Source organism: Miniopterus schreibersii (assembly GCF_964146895.1).
Source record: "Miniopterus schreibersii genome assembly, chromosome: 6".
NCBI classification, from domain to species: Eukaryota; Metazoa; Chordata; class Mammalia; order Chiroptera; family Miniopteridae; genus Miniopterus; species Miniopterus schreibersii.
The window spans coordinates 7,589,712-7,611,182 of record NC_138107.1 but is presented as its reverse complement, the minus strand read 5'-3'; the positions used below and the strand labels follow the sequence as shown (position 1 = coordinate 7,611,182).

Genomic DNA, 21,471 nt, shown 5'->3' with positions numbered 1-21,471 from the left:
TTCTGTTTTTAGAGAGAGAAGGGGGAGAGAGAAAGATCAATGTGAGAGTGAACACTGATCGGCTGCCTCCTGCACCCTCCCCCCCACCGGGGATCAAGCCTGCAACCCGGGCTTGTGCCCTGACCAGGAATCGAACGGGCAACCTTTTGGTGCACAGGATGACGCCCAATCGAGTCACACTGGCCAGGGTAAAAAACAAAAGCGTTTTGCCCGAGCGGGCGTGGCTCAGCGGTTGAGCATCGACCTAGGATCGGGGTTCGATTCCCAGTCAGGGCACATGCCTGGGTGCAGGCTGGGCAGCCGATCAATGACTCATCATTAATGTTTCTCTCTCTCTACCCCTTCCTTTCCTCTCTCTGAAATCCGTAGATACGTTTTTTTAAAAAAGTTTTAAAGCCACAGTTCTGGGAAATTTTTATGCAGCAACAGGTAATACAGGGATATAAGATAATTGAAGCATTTGGGGTGTCCTTCCAGTTCACATTTCAGGTGTAAATGACTAGTTCTTCCTCTCTTGGCCAGGTCTGCTCAGGGCTGTCATTGCTGGTGAGACGGGCGTCAGCTGTCCCTAGCGCCCAGCCAAAGGCGGGCAAGCGAGAGTGAGCGCGCGGGGAGTAAGGCAACTCGGCCAGGGGGGTGCTGGCTTTGTTTGTTTTCTATATGCTTCCAAAGGTGAGGTTGGAGGTGCCTTTTAGGAATCTATTTAAAGGTAAAGCCACTAGAGAGCTGATAAGCAGTTACTAGGCATGAACAAAAATTATTACTATGATTGGAGAGGTTGAATTCTGAGTTTCCTCGGAGATAAAGCTGCGGGGGGAACGCTGGCCCGTGACTCCTTTGCAGGCCCTTCCCCAGCACGAGCCCGCGGCGCCCGCAGGAGCAGGGTGCGAGCACTGCAGGTGCGCCGTCGGCCCCCGGAAGCTCCTGTGACTCACCATAGCTGCCCTTTCAGCGAGAAATATTTTGATAGTAGAGAGGCTTTTAGAAATGGTTTGGTTTTTTTTTGGGGGGGGGTGCCTTGTATAAGAAGTAAAATTATAAGAAATAAATGATCAGCCCTGGCCGGTGTGGCTCAGTTGGAGTACTGTCCATGCACCAGAACGTCCTGGGTTCGAGCCTCGGTCTGTGTGTGGGAGTCGGACATCGACATTTCTCGCCCCCCCTTCCCCTCTCTCTAAAATCAATAAAATTAAAATTTTAAAGAAACCAGCAAACATAGCTAGAAAACTCACTAAGCTACAGCAGTTAGGAAATTCCATCGTTCGTCAACCTTCATAAAGTAGGTGCCCGGCTCTGAAGTAATTTATCAGCACAAGAAAACACGAAGGTGGACGTTCTTAAATCCCGCCCTGAAAGCTCCCCCCAGCGACAACAGGGACAGCACTGCGCTGCCGGGGCAGGTGGTCAGGGCATTGGTGTCCCCACGTCCTGCAGCCCAGGAGTGAGGAACCTGCTGTGTCCCGTGTGCCACTGCTGCTGGGCCACAGGCGGCACAAGGTCCATTGCAACTTCCTCGGCATTTACCCCTCTGGCTTCGGAGAGAACGGCACCCACGCAGCAAACCCTGTCCCTCGGGACCACTCGCTGCAGGTGATCACCACCCCCCCCCCCACCCCCGTCTCAGCGCCGTCCCCCGGCAGGGAACAGCCTGAAGAGCCTGTCGTCTCCGCACGCGCTCCAATGACATACGACCTAAACAGTTCCCCTCTGGAGGCTGGCGAAACATTCGCCATGAAGTATGCCAGATCCAAAGGGTTTTGCAAGATCTATCATCGATCATAACAAATTTCTTGGACACAGGTAGCGGATTTCTGAAGCGGAGCCAGTTCTGGTGGGGTCAGTGTGGGCGCCATGCAGAGGTGTGACTTGGGGCTGCAAAGGGTAAAAATCAATTTCGTCTCAGGTTTGTAGATCCTATGTTCACACTTTTTTTTTTTTTTTTAAGAGAGTGTGGGCGGGAGGGGCGAGGGAGGGAGACACACGGATTGGTTGCCTCCCGCACGCGCCCCGCCTGGGAATCGAACCCGTGCCGCTTCGGTGCCCCGCGGGCGCTCCAGCCAGAGCCGCGCCTGCGGGCTGTTCACAGACCTTGATTAGACTTCCTAGTGGATTCAGAGTCTGCTGGGCCCTCTCCTGAGCATCAATAAGGAAACAAAACGTGAGAAAGGAGACGCGAACAGCTCTAAACGTCAGCCTGGAATGGCCCGGCTCGCTTAGCCGCCTGCTCCGGCGCCCTGAGAGCCGGTGGTGGGGTCCCGCGGGCCTTCGAAGGTGTCCTCGGTGAATTGGGCTGTGGGAGACTCGGACCCGGGGGCCCCTAGACGTGGACTCACTCGCCCTCTCCCTTGACAGAGGAGAGGCCTCGAGAGGGAAAAGTGGTTTCGGGCATGAAGAGATCAGAAGAGAACCTGGGTCCCGGTCAGGAGAGAGGGACCATGTCCGAATGCCGTTGATGTGGGTCGCTGGGGTCCTGCTTTGCCTGCAGGTTTCCTGCGGCCACTCGGTGGCCTGTCTCAGGAGCCCGCAGGGTCCCAGCCCTGCAGAGACGGCTCCGGGCTGCAGGCCTGCAGGAGCCAGGGACGGTGCGCGGCAGGAACCAGTTTCATCTCAGAACCCTCTTCCCTAATTTTCCAGTGTCGGGGAAATAGATGACCTGTGATCCTTAAAAACAACAAAAGAGTTTAAGATTATAAAATTTTATACTTTTAAAGCCAATAAAAAGAAAAACTCCTCCATGGAAGCTCACATTTTGATTCATTTCCACCCAGCATGCAATCTTCCTCATTAGAGTATTCAGTGTCCCTCAAGAAAGAAACTCGTGTCTGTTAAAATGTAAATAAAAGGCCGTGCGAAAAAAGGGGAGCAGACATAGAGGGGCAGTTACCTTTGACCCAGCAGTTCCATTCCAGAATCTATCAGACAGTTATCAATGACAGCATCCCAAATGGCCAATAACCACGGTCAGCTTTAGCCATTCGGTGGCACACCAGGGCTGTGGGGTTGGCAGCTTTTAAAATTTTAATAATGAACATTGGGGAAAACATGAGCAAATATCTCAAATAGTTTGCTACTCAAAGTGCGACCCCGATTCCAGCCCCGTCGCTGGAGAGCTGGTGAGAAGGCAGGGTCTGGGGCCCGGCTGCCGCCGAGCCGACCTGCACTTGGACAAGATCCCCAGCCGATTGGGTGCAGATTAAACTTTGAGTTTAAAATTATTCAAAGAAGTATATCTAGACTGGAAGGGGATTTGGAAAATTAAAGTAGTTTAAAGGGAGATAGATACTCAGTCCCACCCGCATGAAGTGCCCGGCCTGCTGTGGGTCCCCAGTCAAGGGCAGCTATTAGGGAGCTGATCCTGCCCTGGGCTGTCCTTTTTCCTTTTTTAAAATGTGTTCCTTAATGCTCTTGTTAAATCACATTTTGGAAACTTAAAAGACAATGAGGATATTAATACGATGTGCTGCCTTTTCAGCCATGCATTAAAACTGGTTAGCTGGTGTTTTGTTTTTGCCTCCCATCAGGAAGCATGGAGCTAAATTTAATACTCAATACAGTAATTCCATTAGCCTAGCTTTCTGGGGTACTTGTTTTCCTCTTATGGCTTTGTTTTTTACTTTATTAGATTTTCCTAGTGTATGTCTTACGAATCCTTCCAATTCTTTCTGAAAATCAGGGACCAAATTACAGTGTAAAGGGGCGTCCTTGTCCGCCAGGCCCCACAGAAAGATGAGTTTGGGAAGCCACCTGTTTTAAATTCTTTCTTCTCTCCCTGCTTTGCCCACTTCTCAAGACACAAGTAAAACTAAAGGGTTTCTGTTTACCCCGGGCTCAGACGCCAGCCAGGTCCTGTCCCCTGGGTGGTCCCCAGGCTGCCTCACCGCCCGCACAGCCCGGCCATTCAGCGAGGAAACAGAAGCCACAGGCCACCCAAAGGCGCGGACCACCCGGGTGCAGTACTCACCGCCCTTCAGAGGCGTCAGACTTCCTCTGCAAAGAAAGAGAGACCGGTGCTTGTTTACAGCCTGTTTTCGCGATAATTCCCCATCAAATTCCTCTTACTCATGCTCAAGAAAGCTTTGCACTTTCTGTGCGTCGCATTTATCAGCCTGCGATTCCACGGTGCTAGGTTGACTCCGTATCAGGCCCAACGTCCACTTTCGACCTCCTCCCTCCCCACTGCACCCCGGGGCCCGACGGTGTCTGCAACTGGGCCCAGGCACCCCTGCTGGCTGGGCAGAGGGACCATGTGAAAAGTGAGACACCAGGAAGGCAGAAGGGAGAGAACGAATATTGATTAATCACCTATAACATGCAGGCATTGTGTTTTATATGCACTATCTAGTCCTCGGCACAATCTTATTTTCTTATTGAGATATAACTCATTAACCTAAATTTTACTCATTTAAAGCATACAGCTCGGTGGGGTTTTTTAAATATTTTTTCTCTTGATTTCAGAGAGAGAGAGAGGAAGGGAGAGGGAGAGGGAGAGAGAGAAACATCAATGATGAGTCATTGATCGGCTGCCTCCTGCAGGCCTCCTGCCGGGGATCGAGCCTGAAACTGGAGCCTGTGGCCTGCCCGGGACGAGCCGGGACCTCCTGGTTCATAGGTCGATGCTTAGCCGCTGAGCCACCCGGCTGGGCTACAACGTGGTGGTTTTAAGGGCATTCACTAGGTTGTGCACCCATCACTCCTAAGTAATTCTAGAATGTTTTCATCCAAGAAACCCTGTGCCCATTAGCAATCGCTCCCAGTTTCCCCCCTTCCTGACCCCGGCCACCACGACAGTCTGCTGCGGTGTCCCCGCGTTTGCCTGTTCTGAACGTCCGCTTAGGGTCATGTAGTAGCTGGTCTTTGTGCCGGGCTTCTGGTAGCAACTTTCAGTACTTCGTTCCCTTTTGTGGCTGAATAACATTCCATTGTACGGACATATACACACTGTTCATTCATCAGTTACTGCGCATCTGGGTAGTTTCCACTCTTTTCACTATTATGCTGCTAGGGACACGCATGCACAAGTTTTTACATGAACGTATGTTCTCAGTTTTCTTGCCCAGGAGTGGGACTGCTGGGCACATGGTAACTACGTGCAGCCGTCGGAGGAGCTGCCATTCTGTTTTCCACAGCACCTGCAAATTTCACATTTTCCCCACAGGGTATGGGGGTGCCAAGCTCCCCGGGCTCACCACCACTTGTTCATCCTTTTTATCTCAGCCGTCCTAGCGGGTATGAAATGATACCTCACTGTGGTTTTGAGTTGCATTTTCCTAATGACTAATGACGCCGAGTATCTTTCCACGTGCTTGTGGCCATTTGTACGTCTTCTTTGGAGAAATGTGTGTTCAAATCCTTTGCCCACTTTAAAAATTGGGTGGTTTGTATTTTTATTGTTGAGTTGTAAGAGTTCTCTATATACTTTGGATACTAGAATTATAATTATGATTTGCAAGTATTTTCTCCCAATATGTGAATTGTCTTTTCATTTTCTCGATGGTGTCCTCTGAAGCACAAAAGTTTTCAGTTTTGGTAAAATCCGATCTGTCTACTTTTCGGTTTTTTGGTTGTTTGTGTATCAGATGTCATAGCTAAGAAACCAGTGCTTAATCCAAGGTCAGGAAGCTTGACCCTATGTTTTCTTCTAAGAGTTTTATATCTTACAATTAGGTATTTGGTCCAGTTTGGATTTTTATATATGATGTAGGGTAGGTGGTCCATCTTAGTTTGTTTTTTTTTTTAAGTAGATATCTGGTTGTTCCAGCACCATTTATTGAAAAGACTATTATTTCTCCCATTTGATGGTGTTGGCATCTTTGTTGGAAATCAGTCAGCCGTAGGTGTTTGGGTTTACTTCTGGCCTCTCAATTTTATTCCATTGATCTGTGTGTCTATCCTGAGGCAGGTACCCCACTATCTTGATTACTGTAGCTTTGTAGTAAGTTGTGAAATCAAGATATGTCCATCCTCTGACTTCGTTCTCCTTCGAGATGGTTTTGGCTGTTCTTGGTCTCTTGCATTTCCATATGAATTTTAGGATCAGCTTGTCCATTTCTGCAAAAAGCCAGCTGGGATTTTTGTAGTGATTGCATCCAATCTGTGGATCAGTTTGGGTAACATTACCAGCTTAACAGTATTAAGTCTTCTGACCCATGAACATGGGTGTATTCATTTATTTAGAACTTGAATTTTTTTCAACGATGTTTAAAATTTGTCATGTATAGTTTTTGCATTTCTTTTGTTAAATTTTTCCTATTTTATTCTTTTTGATGCTATTGTAAATGAAATTGTTTTCTTAATTTCATTTTCAGATTGTCCATTGTGAGTGTCCACAAATTCAATAGATTTTTATATATTGCTCTTATATCCTGCGATCTTGTCAAAGTTGCATATTAGCTTTGATAGTTTTTTAACGGATCATTTAGGATTTTCCATATACAAAGTCATGTCATCCATTTAAAAGGTATTTTTACTTCTTCCTCTCCAAATTCAACTTCTCCTATTTAGTTTCCTGGACTGATTGCCCTGGTTGTAAGCTCCAGAATAATCTTCAATAGAAGTCACAAGAGTAGATATTTTATCTTGTTCCTGAGCACAGTCCTTTGAAGTAGGTTACTTAACCCCATGGAAACGAGGCTCAGATGAGGACTGAGACTCAGAGAAGTCAAGTAACCTCTGCAAAGTCACACAGCTCGTTAACAATGGGGCCAAAACTTTAAACCCAGTTCGGACTCCAAAGCCCACACACATTTCCTCTGCTTCCTTAACCCCTGAAGAGTAGACTGGCGACTATATACCAGTGCAAGTCTTCACTTCTGCTTTCATTTATGCCCCACAGTCTCGGAGGCAGCAGAGCAGGGGCTCATGCCCCCCTTTTTACTGGAAACAACACTGAGGTAAACAACACTGTCCTGTATGACAGTGAGGGGACGAAAGTGCGCAGGGAAGAAAATCTGAGAAAATGGAAGACAAACTGCATGGGATACAAAAGGAGAGGGAAGGAAGGAGAGGAAAGAGAATTGACATTCTGGTTAGTAAAGAAAGTGTCAAAGGAACAAAACCATGTCTTTATAAGAAAGCACGTTAGCCTGGCTGGTGTGGCTCAGCGGTTGAGCATCGACCTAAGAACCAGGAGGTCCCGGTTCGATCCCCGGTCAGGGCACAGGCCCGGGTTTCGGGCTTGATCCCCAGCAGGGGGCGTGCAGGAGGCAGCCGGTCAATGACTCTCATCATTGATGTTTCTCTCTCTCCCTCTCCCTCTCCCTTCCTCTCTGAAGTCAATAAAGATATATTTTTTTAAAAAAAGACTACAAATGAGTAACATAAAAATGCTCTGTACCTGTGTCCAGGCAGATTTAAGGGTGGCCCTTGAGGCTGAGAGCTAGACAACCTGCCTCCAGCAACTCCTGCTGAGGCCTCCCTGGAAGAACCTCCCTCAATGCAGAAAGCTGTGCCGATTGAGGAATCCCCACCTCCAACCTTTCCTCACAGGGTCGCTGCGAGGGTTAAATAAAATGGCCCATAAGAACCTGACATCACTCCTGCACACAGAAGAGGCTCAGCTAATACTACTTCCATTTCCCTTCCTTTATGGGGTCTGCAAGGGACCCGGGTTCTAAGTGTCCCCAGGACCCAGGAACTATAGGAATCTACTGCAATAGAAATCTCTCTCTCTCTCCTCTCCCCCTCGGCCCAGCTCATTCTGGTAATTTGGTTTCCATCTTTAACGCCGTAACTTAGGTTTGTGAGTCTCTCTTCTTCTACTTCCAAAGAAAGGTGAGATATTCCAGTTACTTCCCCATAGAGAAGTGCGCCCTGGGCTGAGCCAGAGGAGACCCGAGTTCTGCGCTCCTCTTTGCTTCCACCTTTCTGTGAACATCTAGGTGGTCTCCCTGGAGGGCTTCAAGTTCTTCACCTGGGAAGGGCCTTTGGTCACAGGGGAAAAGGGAGTTTGGCTCTGTCTTCTAGTTCAGGCCCCATGGGTGATACGAAGACAAGTCTGGGGAAAGGAGACTGGAGGTGTGACAGGCCCCGCATGGTGGCCATCTGCTGGGAGTAAGCATTTTGGGGTTCACAGGGTGTGAGAGAGGCCTTGCCCTATGATGAGGAAATGAAATGTATGTGCTGAAAAAGCCCCTCAAGGTAGAGGAAGTTTAATGAGACGAGCCTAGGAGGAAGGGAGGCCAATGGGAAGCAGTGAGAGGAGGCTTCCTGAAGGCCCGCCCGGGCCCCAGGGTCGGCTACAACTCACTTTGATGACTGAGGGGTAGGATTTAGATGAGAGGACACAAACAGGATGGGCCTATGGAGAACCCCAAAGCTCACCCCCCAGAGCTCCAGCTCTCCCCATCTGCAGTCCAGGGCTGCTGCTTAGGGGAGGCCACGCCTGGCTCCCCAGGCTGGGTCAGGACTCTGCCTATAGACCCTGAGAAAGCAGGGGACAGGACAGCCTCCGCCCCACAGGACTGTCACCCCCTCACGACCTGCCAGATCGCAACCCTCCCCGGGCCTTTGGCCTCTGTCTGATTGGACCTGGGGTCCCCACCTCTTGGCCAGAGGCCAAGCCTCGGTGACCGGCTGAGAGGGGGCCCCCCTGCCTGGGGGGGGGGGCGAGTTACCTTGTCCATCGGCCTTGTAGTCGTCGGGGAGCAGCTTGTCCTGCCGGTAGCCCAGCACGAAGGCCAGGAAGGACAGGATGAGGGCGTCCCCGATGCTGAGGATGGCCAGCATGAAGGCCCAGCGGATGGTGCAGTGGCCCAGCGTGTACTTGCCCGTCTGCTCCCCACACATGCGCCGCACCTCGCTCGAGTCCCAGCCGTCGGGGTAGACCAGGCAGCCAATCATCAGGCCTGTGGCTGACGGGGCAGAAGGGGCAGATGTGTGGGGCTGGGTGTGCTCGGCCTGCCCCCCGCCTCGCTGTGCGGTCGTCTTACCCCCTCCCTCCTCCTTGCCTTAACAGCCTGAGAGGCCCAGGGGCAGCAGGGCATGAAGTATTAGGCAGGTTGACTTACCCTTTCTGACTTCCATTCTCTCATCTGTAAAATTGGGATAATACCTGACTCGTGGCAGGGTTAGGAGGATTACGTAAAGAAATTTTACTGCAGGATCGGGCACGTGGTCAGTAGCCAACTAATGTTAGCTGTTGCTCTTCTTACTGGCATTGAAGTCAGATGGGCCTCGGTGGGTGTGGATGTCATTAGAGCTGTTCACAAATATTCCAGGTACACAGTAGGGTTATACTCCCTTGACCCCCTCCCTCCCTTGACGTTAGTTGGGCAAAACCATCTGACCTGCTCTGGCCAATAAAATGTGAGCATTTCTGGGCCAGAGCATTGAACAGCTCGGGGGAGACCTTCCAGAGCCCCTCTCCCTCTGCAGCGGCAGGTGACGCTGATCAGCCTGGTTCCAGAAGGGAACAGTGAGGGCAGAGCCCCCGACTGATCCTCAGTGAGCGTGAACCATGAGGAGAACGTGAACCTTTATTTTAAGCCACTGAGACTTGGGAGTTGTTCATTACTGCGGCATCGTCACACCCCTCCTGACCCGTAAAGCCCTCGCGAGACCCTGCGCTAGGAGGTGCTGTTGCTACATCACCCAGATGAGGCGACCAGGCCGCGGCTCGCCTTGCCTGTGTGGAGGAGCTGGGGCCTCACTCAGCTTACGCCTGGCATCCGGAAGGCCGGCTAACATTAGGGCACAGCCCCCCACTCGTCCAGCCATCAGCCTCTTTCCCTTCTCTTGCCCCCTTTCTTGGTGCCAGGCTTCTTGGCAGGGTCAAGCCAACTGGCGAAGGCCTCTTCAAAGAGATGCATCTCCCAGCTGCTGCCTCTGGGCCCCCCCACCCCTCCCTGGGCTCATCTTCCCTTCCCCAGCACTGAGGACGGGAACAGGACACCGCCTCTCCTCTCCCCCAACATAAATGTTTCATGGGGTGGCGCCCGGCCACCTCTGCTAACAGTGTCTCCAGTTCCATGACCCGGAGTCTGGCTCAGGGGCCAGATGCCCCCTCCCCGACCCGAGCCCTCCCAGCAAATGACACCGGTTGGGGGAGGTGGGGAGGGGCAGGCCAGAGCATGAGAGGGCTGGTTGTGTCTCTAGCACCCCCTAACTCTGATGTGCAGGACCAGTTGGCAGGCACGCCAGGGTCCATTCTACTCCTCTGTCGCCAAACTGTGAACCGTTCATTCGCCTTCCTCCTCCCCGCTGCCCACCGAGGCTTGCTTCCCCCTGCCCAGCCTCTGGGTACAAGATTTGGAATCAAAGGCTCTATCCCGCACTCCCCGTGTGCTCAAAGACAGGTTACCCCCTTGGAGCTTATCTGTCAAATGGAAGGAATACCTGCCCCCCAGCATTGTGGTGAGGCTCCTCCAGATGATCTGAAATCATTATACTACGTACATGTGCAACTCGACTCTGCCCTGTCTCCCAGGCCCTTGGTTGCCAGCTGGTCTGCTACAGCTTGGCCAAGTCTTAGTCTCTCTCAGCCCCGGACTCCTCATCTATAGTTGGGGGGCAGGGGGCTGCAGCTCTCTGGGGTCCCCTCCAACTCTGACAGTCTTGAGCCTATGTGTTTAGTCGTCTGGAATCCTGACCCCTGTTTCCTTCCCCCTGTTAAGGGTGACGCTGCTTCTTACTCTAGCAAACCACTCTGGCCTGAAGTCCTGGCCATCTCCCCGCTACGGACAGGCTGAGTGAAGTCCTTGGGGCGGGGAGGCACCGAGGGCGGCAGGGAAGAGTCTTAGGCCATCTTTTCCCGGGCTCTGGACGAGAGTGAGACCAGCTGGCCCACTGCGTCCTGCCTGGGCGGGGGGCAGGAAAAGGGGGCGTGGGGGGCCTTGCCTCTGAGCACCACAAGTAACCACCCGCCCTACACAGCTTGAAGGCCCTGGACAGCACCCCGGCCACGCCGCGCAATGTCACTCCCACCCGCTGCCTCAAGCGTGGAGCCCTACAATTAGGGAGCAGAGACTTTGGCTCCATTGAAACAGGGAGCTTAAACGCACGTTTCTATGGGAGGGTCACGCGCGGCAAAACATTCTAAATCCAGGGCTGACTTAGCGTCTTCCCTGAGAGCAGCCCGGGTGGGAGGGAAGGCCCAGGGCCGGGACCTGGGGGCCCTCAGAGGAGGAGGGACAAAGGCGCAGAGTGGGCGATGCGGCGTCTAGACTGCGCCCGGCTGGCATCGCTCCCTTGCCCCGCGGCGGAGTGGCAGCCCCACGTAGCTGACGAGGGAAGCCTTCTCTTTTCTCTCCCTCCCAGCGCAGCAGCAGCCCCTGGTGTCGTGGCCTGGGAGCCAGGCCGCCTGACTCCGACCCACTAGCTGCGCGCCCCTCGGCGGTGAGGCGGCGGGGACGCGGTGCCCGCTCCGGCCGTCGGGGCGCCTGCTCCGCGCGCGGGGCCGGGCGGGGGGCCGGGGCCGCTCACCCGCCGCCAGCTGCATCCACGCGCAGATCTTGTAGACCGTGGCCGTGTTGCAGACGAAGAACAGGCTGAAGCAGATGATGGAGCCGATGATGAGGAACATGGCCAAGGCCACGAAGAACATGGCCGTCTTGAAGGCCCTGGAGGGGATGGAGCCGAAGTCCAGGGGGCCGCCCTTGCAGATGAGCTCGGAGGACAGCACGTTGCCCACGCAGTAGGAGAACAGGCCGAAGTAGCCGGCCTGCGGGGTGCTGACGCTGTCCCCGATCCAGTAGGGCTGGATGAAGAGCGCCATGACCAGCACGGAGAAGCAGATGGTCAGCGTGCCCCACATCACGCCGATGGCCCTGGCGTTGCGCACGTAGTTGGTGTGGTAGATCTTGGCGGCCTCCTGCGCGGGCAGCAGCTTCACCATGGCGCCGGCGGGGTCGGGGCCGCGGGGGGCGGGTCACCCCCAGCCGGCTTGGGGGCGCGAGGCGAGCGTGCCTCCGGGGTGGGCGACCAGGACGCGCGGCGGGGGCGGCTGTCGGGGGCCGCCCGGGGCTGGTCTGCCGGCTCCTCCCGGGCGCGGGGTCTCGGCCCGCCCGCGCCGCCTGCCCCTCGGGGTGTCGCCTGCGGGCCCCGAGCGCCGCCCCCTCGGCCGGGCCCCGCCTCCCGCGGACGGCGCCGCTTCAGCACCGCGGCCAGCGCCCCGCGCGGGGGGGGGGGGCGGCCTCGGAGCGCGGGGCCCGCGCGCGCCGCAGGGAGCCGGGGCCCCCTCCGCTCCAAGGAGCGAGGACGGGAGTTGGGGGGGGGGGCTGCGGCTGCCCCGTCGCTCCCGCTCGCTCCCCCCGCGCGCGCTCCGCGCCCCGCCCGCCCCGCCCCCGCGCCCAGCCGCGCTCCCCGAGCCGCGGGCGCCCGAGGCCCGCGAGCCCTTTCCCGACTTTGTCTCGGGGTCCCCGGTTTCTGGTCCCTCCCCTCACTCAGCGGCGCTGAGCCCAGTCGGAGGCGTCTCCCCTAAAAGAGCCACAGACACAGAAGGGCGGCCCCCGCCTCGGAAACGGCGAGATGTCCGCGCGGAAGCGCATGTGCGTGGGGTTTAAATATGTGATGCATTTATAAGTCCATTATCTTATAATTATTTAGGAAAAACATTCTATATATGTGCAATGCAGGCTGGTAACAGAAGCAACGACAAAGTACACGATCCTTATGAGATTTCTCAGACCTTATTAACATATGCTTTTAAATACATATGTATCTACTGATTTCGGAGAGAGGGAGGGAGGGAGGGAGGGAGAGAAGCAGCATCGCGGCTGCCCCCGCGCGGTGCCCGCCTGGGGTCCAGCCCGCAGCCCCCGCGCGGTGCCCGCCTGGGGTCCAGCCCGCAGCCCCCGCGCGGTGCCCGCCTGGGGTCCAGCCCGCAGCCCCCGCGCGGTGCCCGCCTGGGGTCCAGCCCGCAGCCCCCGCGCGGTGCCCGCCTGGGGTCCAGCCCGCAGCCCCCGCGCGGTGCCCGCCTGGGGTCCAGCCCGCAGCCCCCGCGCGGTGCCCGCCTGGGGTCCAGCCCGCAGCCCCCGCGCGGTGCCCGCCTGGGGTCCAGCCCGCAGCCCGGCCTGTGCCCTGACCCGGGGCCGAACCCCCGCCTCCTGGCTCCTGGGCCCCGGCTCAGCCGCTGAGCCACGCTGGCCGGGCCGCGTGCTCTGACACAATGTCTTTCTCCTCTTATTTATGTTCTTGTTGCATGTTTCTCTTTCCCCTCTTTTCAAAACGTATCTTCCTCCTGCTTTCATATGGAAGTAGGTGGTTAGTGCAGAGACCTAGGAAAATTCGTAGAAGAATAAAAATAACTCATAACCCCATCGGGAGCTAAGGAGAGGCAAGATAATCGTTAAAAGATGGGCTTTGGCCCTGGCCGGTGTGGCTCAGTGGGCTGAGGGCCCTTCAGGGCACCCGAAGGTGGCAGTTTGATTTCCTGTCAGAGCACACGCCCAGGTTGCAGGTTGGGTCCCCATTCGGGGTGCGGGGTGCAAATGGGAGGCAACGGATTGATGCCCCCCCCCACTCTCTAAAATCAATTAAAAAAACATATTTTAAAAACTCAATGAAAACATATCCTCGAGCAAAGATTTAAAAAAAAAAAAGGTGGACTTTGGGATTTAGACGATTTGGATTTGAATCAGCACTTATTAGCTAGGTGACCATCCACAGATTTAGTCATCTTGAGCCTCAGTTTCTTCATATATAAAATGGGGGTAATAGTTTCTATCACATAAAGGTCAGAAAAAATAATATATGGAAACTATTTACTCCAGGGCCTCATATACAAAAGTGCTCAAAAATGCTTATTATTATTATGTTATTGTTATTACCTGTTAACATTTTGTGTGCTCCCCTCCTTCTGCACCTACTGCATTAACAGTTGGATGAAAATGTATATACAATTTAGTATCCGAGTTTCTCACTTAGCATTATACCATTAATATTTTCTCATATTTCTGTTTTTTTCAAAAACATTATTTTAATGCTTGTTTAATCATTTCCCCTTTGGGAGTGTCTTGGCAGTTTCTGGTTTTTCACTATTAAAATCAACCCAGCTTTCAACATGTTTCCTCTTTCTCTTAAATGTCGGGTTTAGTGACCAGTCTTCACCGTCAGACAGGAAGTTCATCGAGGGCATGGCCTATGTCTCCACCACCAGACTGGGAGCTTCCCCAGGGCAGGGGCTGTTCCCCCCACGCCCCCCTTAGGAAAGGCCATGGGCTGGGGGCGAGCTCTTAGGGGCTGGTGGGCACCCTTGGTTTGGCCTGCTCAGCATGGCCTCCCCGGCCTCGGGGAGCAGCCTCTCCTGCTTCCTGAGGCTCGGGCGGGACAGCCGACCACAGGCAGGCAGACCCGAGACTGGGCTGGGGAGCCTGAATTGGTGGTGGATCGACATGAGGAAAAGGTGTTGCATAGTCAAGTCACGGCAGCATCCTCAAGAAACAATCCATGAGCTCCTGCCACCGGGAGCTTCAGGCCTAAAATAGGTCGCTCTGTTCCTTCTCCAGCTCAGTGACCTGCCCACTATCCTTCCATTCCCTTCCCTTTTGCTTTCATTAGCCAGAGTAGGTTTTGACCAAAGGGTTGTACCTGATCCAAATATGGGCACCAGAGCCTGGCCAGGTGGCTCAGTCACCAAAAGGTGACGGGTTTGATCCCAGTCAGGGCACATACCTAGGTTGCAGGTTTGATCCTGGTCCAGGTGTGTTTGGAAGGCAATTCATCAATGTTTCCCTCTCACATCGATGTTTCTCTCTCTCTCTCTCTCTCTCTCTCTCTCTCTCTCTCTCTCTCTCTCTCTCTCTCTCAGGATTAAAAATATATATAGACCTGGCCAGTGTGGCTCAGTTAATTGGGCACCGTCCTGTGCACTGAGAGGTTGCCGGTTCCATTCCCTGTCAGGGCACATGCCTGGGTTCCATCCCTGGTAGGGGCCATGCAGAAGGCAGCTGATCAATGTTTCATTCTCACATCGATGTTTCTCTCTCTCCCTTTCCCTTCCTCCCTCTGAAATCAATAAAAACATATTTAAAAATAAAAATAAAGACTCAGGGAGTGTGAGAGTACTGAACAGCAAGGCCTGAACACAGCCCACCTTCCTGAATGGTCAGACCAGCTCACCTCAGGAAGTGGTGGAATCCTTACCTCGCCCCCGACCCTAAAGATTGATACACCAGGAAGAGCTAACCGAAGCCCTCGGTGCTCCTTCTCCCTCTCCAAATAATAAATAAAAAACAGTGCTATGTCCCCAAGGGAGTTGTAGAAACAGCCGCTATCAGTGACTCGGAAGATGCGGGGGTGGTGACCCCTGTCTCTAGTGGACAGTTGTCACATGGTTGGTTTTGGTTTTGGCTGACCAGCTTCCTAGCCTCCTTCCTCCGTGGGGTGACACCCTGCTGTGTGAGCCCCGGGGCAGGGTGGGCCTCCTCTCCCCCCGAGGAAGGCCCTGCCTCTGCCTGCTCTAGGCAGTTCTGCCGCTGCCAGTTAGCAGTGGGCTTCTGTGACGTGACAGCCCCACTCAGATGGCCCTGAGCACAGCGGGGAAGGGAATCTTCGTGGGAGGTAGAACGTCAAGTGCTGTGACTACCTAGCCCCCAAAGAGCCACATCCTGATCCCATAACCTGCAACAGTTGTCTTATTTGGAAAAGGGTTCTTTGCAGATACAAATAAGTTAACGATTTTGAGGTAAGGAGATCCTACCAGATTATCTGGCTGGGCCCGAAATCCAAGGACACGTGTCCTTCTAAGAGATACACAGAGGAGAGAGCGGACAAATAAGAAAAGGCAACGTGAGCATGGAGGTGGAGGCTGGAATGAGGTGGCCACAGCCAAGAAGCTGGTGACTACCAAGAGCTAGAGGAGGCCCGGGACGGAGTCTCCCCCAGAACCTCTGGAGGGAGGGAGGCCTCCGGAAATGTAAGAGAACAAATTTCTGTTGCTTCAGGCCACCAAGTCTGTTTGTGGCACCTGGGGAAATACACCACCTCTCCTGTAAGGCGAGAGGGCCTGAGGGACAGAGTAAGTTGGGAGAGTTAAGTAAGAGCTTAGGGAAAGGGTGGGTGGATGGAGCTCTCAGAATTGGGGCAAAACCAGACAGCATTTGGGCCCTCAGAGAACCTTCTGCGGAGGCTGGCTCCACAGGACCCTGAACATCAGGGGCAGGACGACTCGCTACCAAGGCCAGCCTCCGTCCTCAGCACCCCACCCGCACCCCAGCGCGCTGCCTGAGACTCCCCGCAAGGTGTCCATCGATGGGGAACCTGAGTCCCGCGCGGACTCCCTGTCTGCTCCCTGCTCTGACTCCTGGATTATCACGCGCCTGACCTGGATCCAGAGCTGTGAGCTCTTTCCCAGGACTGAGATGCCTGCCTTTGTGGCTTAAGCAAAGGGGATGTTTATAAGCACACAGGGGAGTGTCAGGCCCCAGGGGCAGGAAAGCAGCCCACAGTGAGGAGGGAGAGTGGGTGGGTTTCTCTCATTTTGAGGGACTCCTGGCTGGTCCCTCCAGCTGCTCCCTCATATTCCGCCCTCCCGTGGTGTCAGGGGGAGAGGAAGGGGGTGGTAGTACTCAGGCTGAGCACCTACTATGTGCCAGGCACTTCCACGGGGGCGGGAGGAGGGGAGAGGTTCTACATACATTGTCATTTTTAATTATTATTATTGATTTCAGAAAGATGAAGGGAGAGGGAGAGAGAGAGAGAGAAACATCAATGATGAGAGTCATTGATCGGCTGCCTCCTGCACGCCCCCCACTGGGGATGGAGCCCGCAGCCCTGACTGGGAATCGAACCATGACCTCCTGGCTCATAGGTCGTCGATCAACCACTGAGCCACGCTGGCTGGGCCATACATTGTCTTTCTTAATGTTCATTTTAATTTATTTTATTTTTCCAATGACACTTGACATTCAATATTATATTGGTTTCAGGAGTACAGCATAGTGGTTAGACATTCATATAACTTACCAAGTGATCCCCCTGATAAGTCCAGCACCCACCTGGCACCACACAAGTTATTCAGTATTACTGACTGTGTTCCCTGCGCTGCACTTCGCATCCCATGACTGTTCCTAACTGCCAAGGTGCACTTCTCAATCCCTTCACCTTCCCACCCAGCCCCCTCCCCGCTGACAATCACCAGTTTGTTCTCTGTATCTGTGAGTTTGTTTGTTTTGGCTGTTAGTTTATTTTGTTCATTAAGTTCCACATATAGGTGAGATCATATGGTGTGTGTCTTTCTCTGTCCGACTGGCTTCACTCAGCGTGACGCCCACTAGGTCCATCCATGGCTGTCACGCCACAGACACTGTCTTACTCAATCCTGACCTAAGGAAGGGGCCCTCAGCCTCCTCAGGTAGATGAGGAAACAGGTTGAGGGAGCTCACAGATTTAAATCAGTTGTCCAAGGTCATGTGGCTAGTCAGTTAGTGCTGACTTTTGAAGCCACGTCTGTCTGGATCAAAGCTATGCTTGCGGCAACCCAATCCGGGGGCTCCCCGGTGGAGCCGATTCCACTTCCTGGGCTGGGAAGGGGCCCCCGGCTGCAGCGACAGTCCTGGGAAAGCCGCTCTGGCCCACACCTGAGCACACTCAGGCAGCTGCACCCTTCTCAGCCCCCAGCCCCGGGCCATCTGAGGCTCGCAGACCTCCTCCCACTCACGCGTGGCCTTGGCTAGGGGACGGGGTGAGGGGAAGCCTTAACTGAAGGGGTGAGTCTTAAATGCTGGAACTGCAGCTATTAAGTGAAATGAAAAGGAAACTGGAGAGAATCATTTGAGAAGGACTTCCTAAGGGCCTCTGCAGTGACTCCTGGAGACAGCCCTCTGGGAAGGGGGGTACACCCAGAGCCAGACCACACATCCCCTGGCCCTGGGGCCGCAGAGCTGGTCGGCCACAGGGAACCGGGCCTGCCCTAAAACCCCCAAGAGGGCCTGGGAAGGTTGAGGAGTGGGGAGGCCAGGACCTCTACTCACCTGAGCCTGACTCTGCCAGATGCCTGCGTTTGGGTGGGGCCCAAAGCAGGACCAGACTGGGGTGAGGCAAGAGAGGTACCTCGGATGAAAATTTAAGGAGGTGCTTACACCTGGGGCCTCTCCTGCCTCACCCTAGCCCCAGCCCTGCTGAGGAGCTCCGGGTAGCGGAGGTGCACGATACTGACCGTAACAGCAGCTAACGCACGCTGCTTACATGTGCCAAGCCTGTCCTCAGATGTTAAGTGAGGGACTTCTAAGGGCCTCTGCAATGACTCCCCTACTATTAACATATACTATAAATAACATATATTCCTTCACTTAACCCTTACAAATCTTTTTTTTTAAGGTTTTTTATTGATTTTTAGAAAGAGAGGAAGGGAGAGAGAAACATCATCCATCAGCTGCCTCCTGCACGCCTACTACCAGGGATCGAGCCCAAAACCTGGGCATGTGCCCTGACGGGAATTGAACCAGCAACCCTTCTGCGTGTGGACAGAATCCAACCAACCAAGCCACACTTGAAATTATCCTCAGTTGACAGATGAGGAAATTGAGACTCAGAACAGATAACTTGCCCAGCTAGTAACTTGTCCAGGTGAAAGTGTTCCAGAGTCCACACTCTTAACCATGATGCAATATCACCCCTCCACCACCCCCAAAAGGTACCAGGTGCCCAGTTGCCACCCACTCACCTTATCAGGACACCCTCCCCCCAGCAGCGTGACCACAGCTGGGCCTCTGCTCACGGCGGCCCTGGGAGATGGGGAAGGTGGGTCACATGTGGACAGGGCCTCTTTTATAGCCCCACCGCCCAGCTGGCTTTGTCTTCTGCCACCTGACCTTCTGGCTGCTCCCTACACCAGCTGTGCCCATCCATCATGGAGAAGATCCTTGTCCTTCTGCTTGTCACCCTGGCAGTGGCCTATGCGGTTCCCGACCCCCGGGGAATCATTGTCAACTTGGTAAGAGGCTCTTTGGGGGAAGGAGGCATCTGGACCCCGAGGTGGGAATTTCTTAAGTGCAGGTCTTCACCTCTGGTGTCCCCACCTGGGGCTGCTGGAGGGCTGGGAGGTGAGGCATCTCTTCTTTCACCGCCTGTGCCATGTCCTACGCCTCTTCCCAGGGGCCCCTGAAAAGGCTGGTCAGCATGGCACACGGCACAGAGGTTCAGCCTGGCTAAGGGAGCTTTAAAAAATCTAGAGCCCTTGGCATCCACCCTGGAAACCCTGGCTCAGAGCCCAGAGGTTTAAAGAGTGATTCTGGCTCTCGCCTCGAGCGCACACTTCCCGCCCTCAGCACTAACCACCTGAGACAGGGACCATGACGATCAGCCCCGCGGAGCCATGCTCTCCCCCTGCCCCACACGCCTCCCCACCGAGGGCAGGGCGGGGAAAGCCTTTCCAGGCCACCCCCATCCATGGTGACATGCATGGGCTGGGGGGACAGGATCCCGCTGGGATTATGTGCAAAATCTGTGCGGGAGGGAGGAGTTTTCCAGGGAAACGGTCCTTAATTTTCACAGGCGTCTTCCTCAGAGAGGTGTGGGACCCAGAGAGGTTTGGGGGCCACATGTGCACCTTCCATGGGGACGCTGAGGCAGAGCTGGGGCAGCCGCTTCCCAGGGTCACCTGGGGAGTTGGTAGTGAGGCCGGTGCCAGAACCCGGTGTCCCGCCCCCAGCCAGGGCTGCTCCTCCGGCACCACACTGCCCGCCTCTCATGGGGTAGGGGGTGGGAGTGGGTGGCAGGGAGGCACTGTCAGCGGTCGTGGGTGGAGACGGGACCCAGGGGAGGGGTCCTGGCTGACGGCTGCCCCCGCAGGAGGAGGGCGAGCTCTGCCTGAACAGCGCCCAGTGCAAGAGCAAATGCTGCCACCGGACAAGCGGGCTGAGCCTGGCCCGCTGCGCACCCAAGGCCAGCGAGAACAGCGAGTGCTCTATCAAGGTGGGTCCGGAGGACTGGGGGCGGACAGCCCGGAGGAGGAGGGCCCCCTGGCTTGGGGATGGGACAGGGAGGAGGGTCGGCCTGCACCTCAAATGCTGAGCCAAGAGAGCAGGTCAACAGGCTTCAAAGCGCTTTGGCATCCCCTGGCCTCTCACAACTCACCAGAAAGATGGGTGGGGGCAGGGATTTGGTATCCCCATTTCATGGATGGATAAATAGAGGCCCCCCAGGGAGATATAGTTAGTAAGCACAAATGAGGCAGAGTGGGAACCACAGCGCCCCTGAGGAGGCCATCAGGAGGGGATGCACCACCTGAAGAGACGACTGCCTGCTGGTTCTTGGGGTCAAGTCCAAGGAAAGTGGTGCCCCAAGCAGCCCCCCCCCCCAGCTTGTGACTTCCCTGGCTCCATGTCTCTGCAGACACTCTATGGGGTTTACTACAAGTGTCCCTGTGAGCGGGGCCTGACCTGCGAGGGGGATAAGTCCATCGTGGGCTCCATCACCAACACCAACTTTGGCACCTGCCGCGATGCTGGGCGCTCCAAGGAGTGAAACCAACCACCCAGCCCTGCTCCAGCCCGGCATGCAGAAGAATGCTCCTCCCTGCCCTCTCCCTGGCTGGCCACCCCCTTGGCCAGCACCCCGCTTTTCTGATTCGGTTCTTGGCAATTAAAGCCCCTCCTGCAAACCTTCCCCAGGCTCCTGGGTGTTATTGCTGAGTTGGTGTCTTCCTTGTTCCTTCCATCAAGCCTTTGCCCCATCAGGGCAGGCGTCAAACAGGTCAGAGGAAGGAGGGGTGGGCCTCACGCCCTGCAGGATGAAACTGCACAGACTGGAGACAGGTTGTAAGGCAGAGACTCTCTCCATTTCTGGGGAGTGATCACACCTCCCAGGGGTGCCTTCCTTGCCCCTCGAGTTCTCAGACAAGCAAGCATGCGTGTGCATGAGTGTGCACACACACTCGCCCCACTCTGGTGGAAAGTTATAATGACCCCTGTTCTTTGCCCTGCATCCAACCTCACACCTCTTTTCTGGGTTCAACTCTCAGATGTGACAACCAATGGACACAACCCACGTGTGAAGGGCCAGACCACTAACATTGCTGTGGGCTTATTGTGCTCTCAGATCAAACCCTCACAGTGATCCTGGGAGAATGTATTGTCTCCACTTTAGACATAAAAGAGACTAAAGTTTAAAGAGGTTAAGTACCTTGCTCAGCATCGCGGAATCAGATAAAGTTGGCACTAAACCCATCTAACTCCAGGCCCCTTCCTACAGTTCCGTTCTCTCCCAGTTATCCACACCAAGACAACTGGGTGGAATTGCAGAGAATTAAGTTTTAGCTTAATATAAAAATTTCATACCCCCAGAGCCATCAAACCTGGGCTCCGGTCTCTGAGATGTGCAAGTGGAGATTCACACAAAGACTGTGGAGAGTAAACCCGATGAAACTGAGATGCTCTCTCAGCCCCAAGAGTCTGTAGTTCCGAGATCAAAGAATCCTTTGAGAAACCATTAGGTTTATGAATTAGGACTAGATTCAGCTGTAACAAAAAAACCCAGGTAATTATGGCTTAAACAAATAGGGGCATATATTTCTCATGAATCCAGAAGTCTAGAGAT

General features: G+C 54.3%; 2 protein-coding genes across 3 annotated transcripts; one reads left to right on the top strand and one right to left on the bottom strand.

The window, feature by feature from the left end:
* Window positions 1-1,752: 1,752 nt before the first annotated feature.
* LHFPL5 (LHFPL tetraspan subfamily member 5) lies at window positions 1,753-11,880 on the bottom strand. Its single transcript, XM_081140216.1, has 4 exons — window positions 11,419-11,880; window positions 8,613-8,849; window positions 3,962-3,987; window positions 1,753-2,661 (listed from the first exon to the last, which is right to left on the bottom strand). Exons 1-3 carry the CDS (start codon window positions 11,828-11,830, stop codon window positions 3,977-3,979), a joined length of 660 nt encoding a protein of 219 aa, XP_080996342.1. The 5' UTR covers window positions 11,831-11,880; the 3' UTR covers window positions 1,753-2,661; window positions 3,962-3,976.
* Window positions 11,881-18,784: 6,904 nt separating this feature from the next.
* CLPS (colipase) lies at window positions 18,785-20,400 on the top strand (the record flags this gene model as incomplete). Of its 2 annotated transcripts, XM_081140656.1 has the most annotated exons (3): window positions 18,785-18,868; window positions 19,726-19,848; window positions 20,269-20,400. In XM_081140656.1, 3 exons carry the CDS (start codon window positions 18,785-18,787, stop codon window positions 20,398-20,400), a joined length of 339 nt encoding a protein of 112 aa, XP_080996782.1. The 2 variants fall into 2 exon arrangements, with proteins under 2 accessions (XP_080996782.1, XP_080996783.1); XM_081140657.1 differs by lacking the exon at window positions 19,726-19,848.
* Between the last annotated feature and the right edge of the window lie 1,071 nt (window positions 20,401-21,471).

What these genes read in the sequence shown, in the direction of transcription:
- LHFPL5 (XM_081140216.1), bottom strand. Translation starts at nt 11,830, where the DNA reads ATGGTGAAGCTGCTGCCCGCGCAGGAGGCCGCCAAGATCTACCACACC. An exon ending in GTGGATGCAGCTGGCGGCGG is followed by an intron (nt 8,850 to 11,418) that starts GTGAGCGGCCCC and finishes CTGCCCCGTCAG; the next exon opens with CCACAGGCCTGATGATTGGC.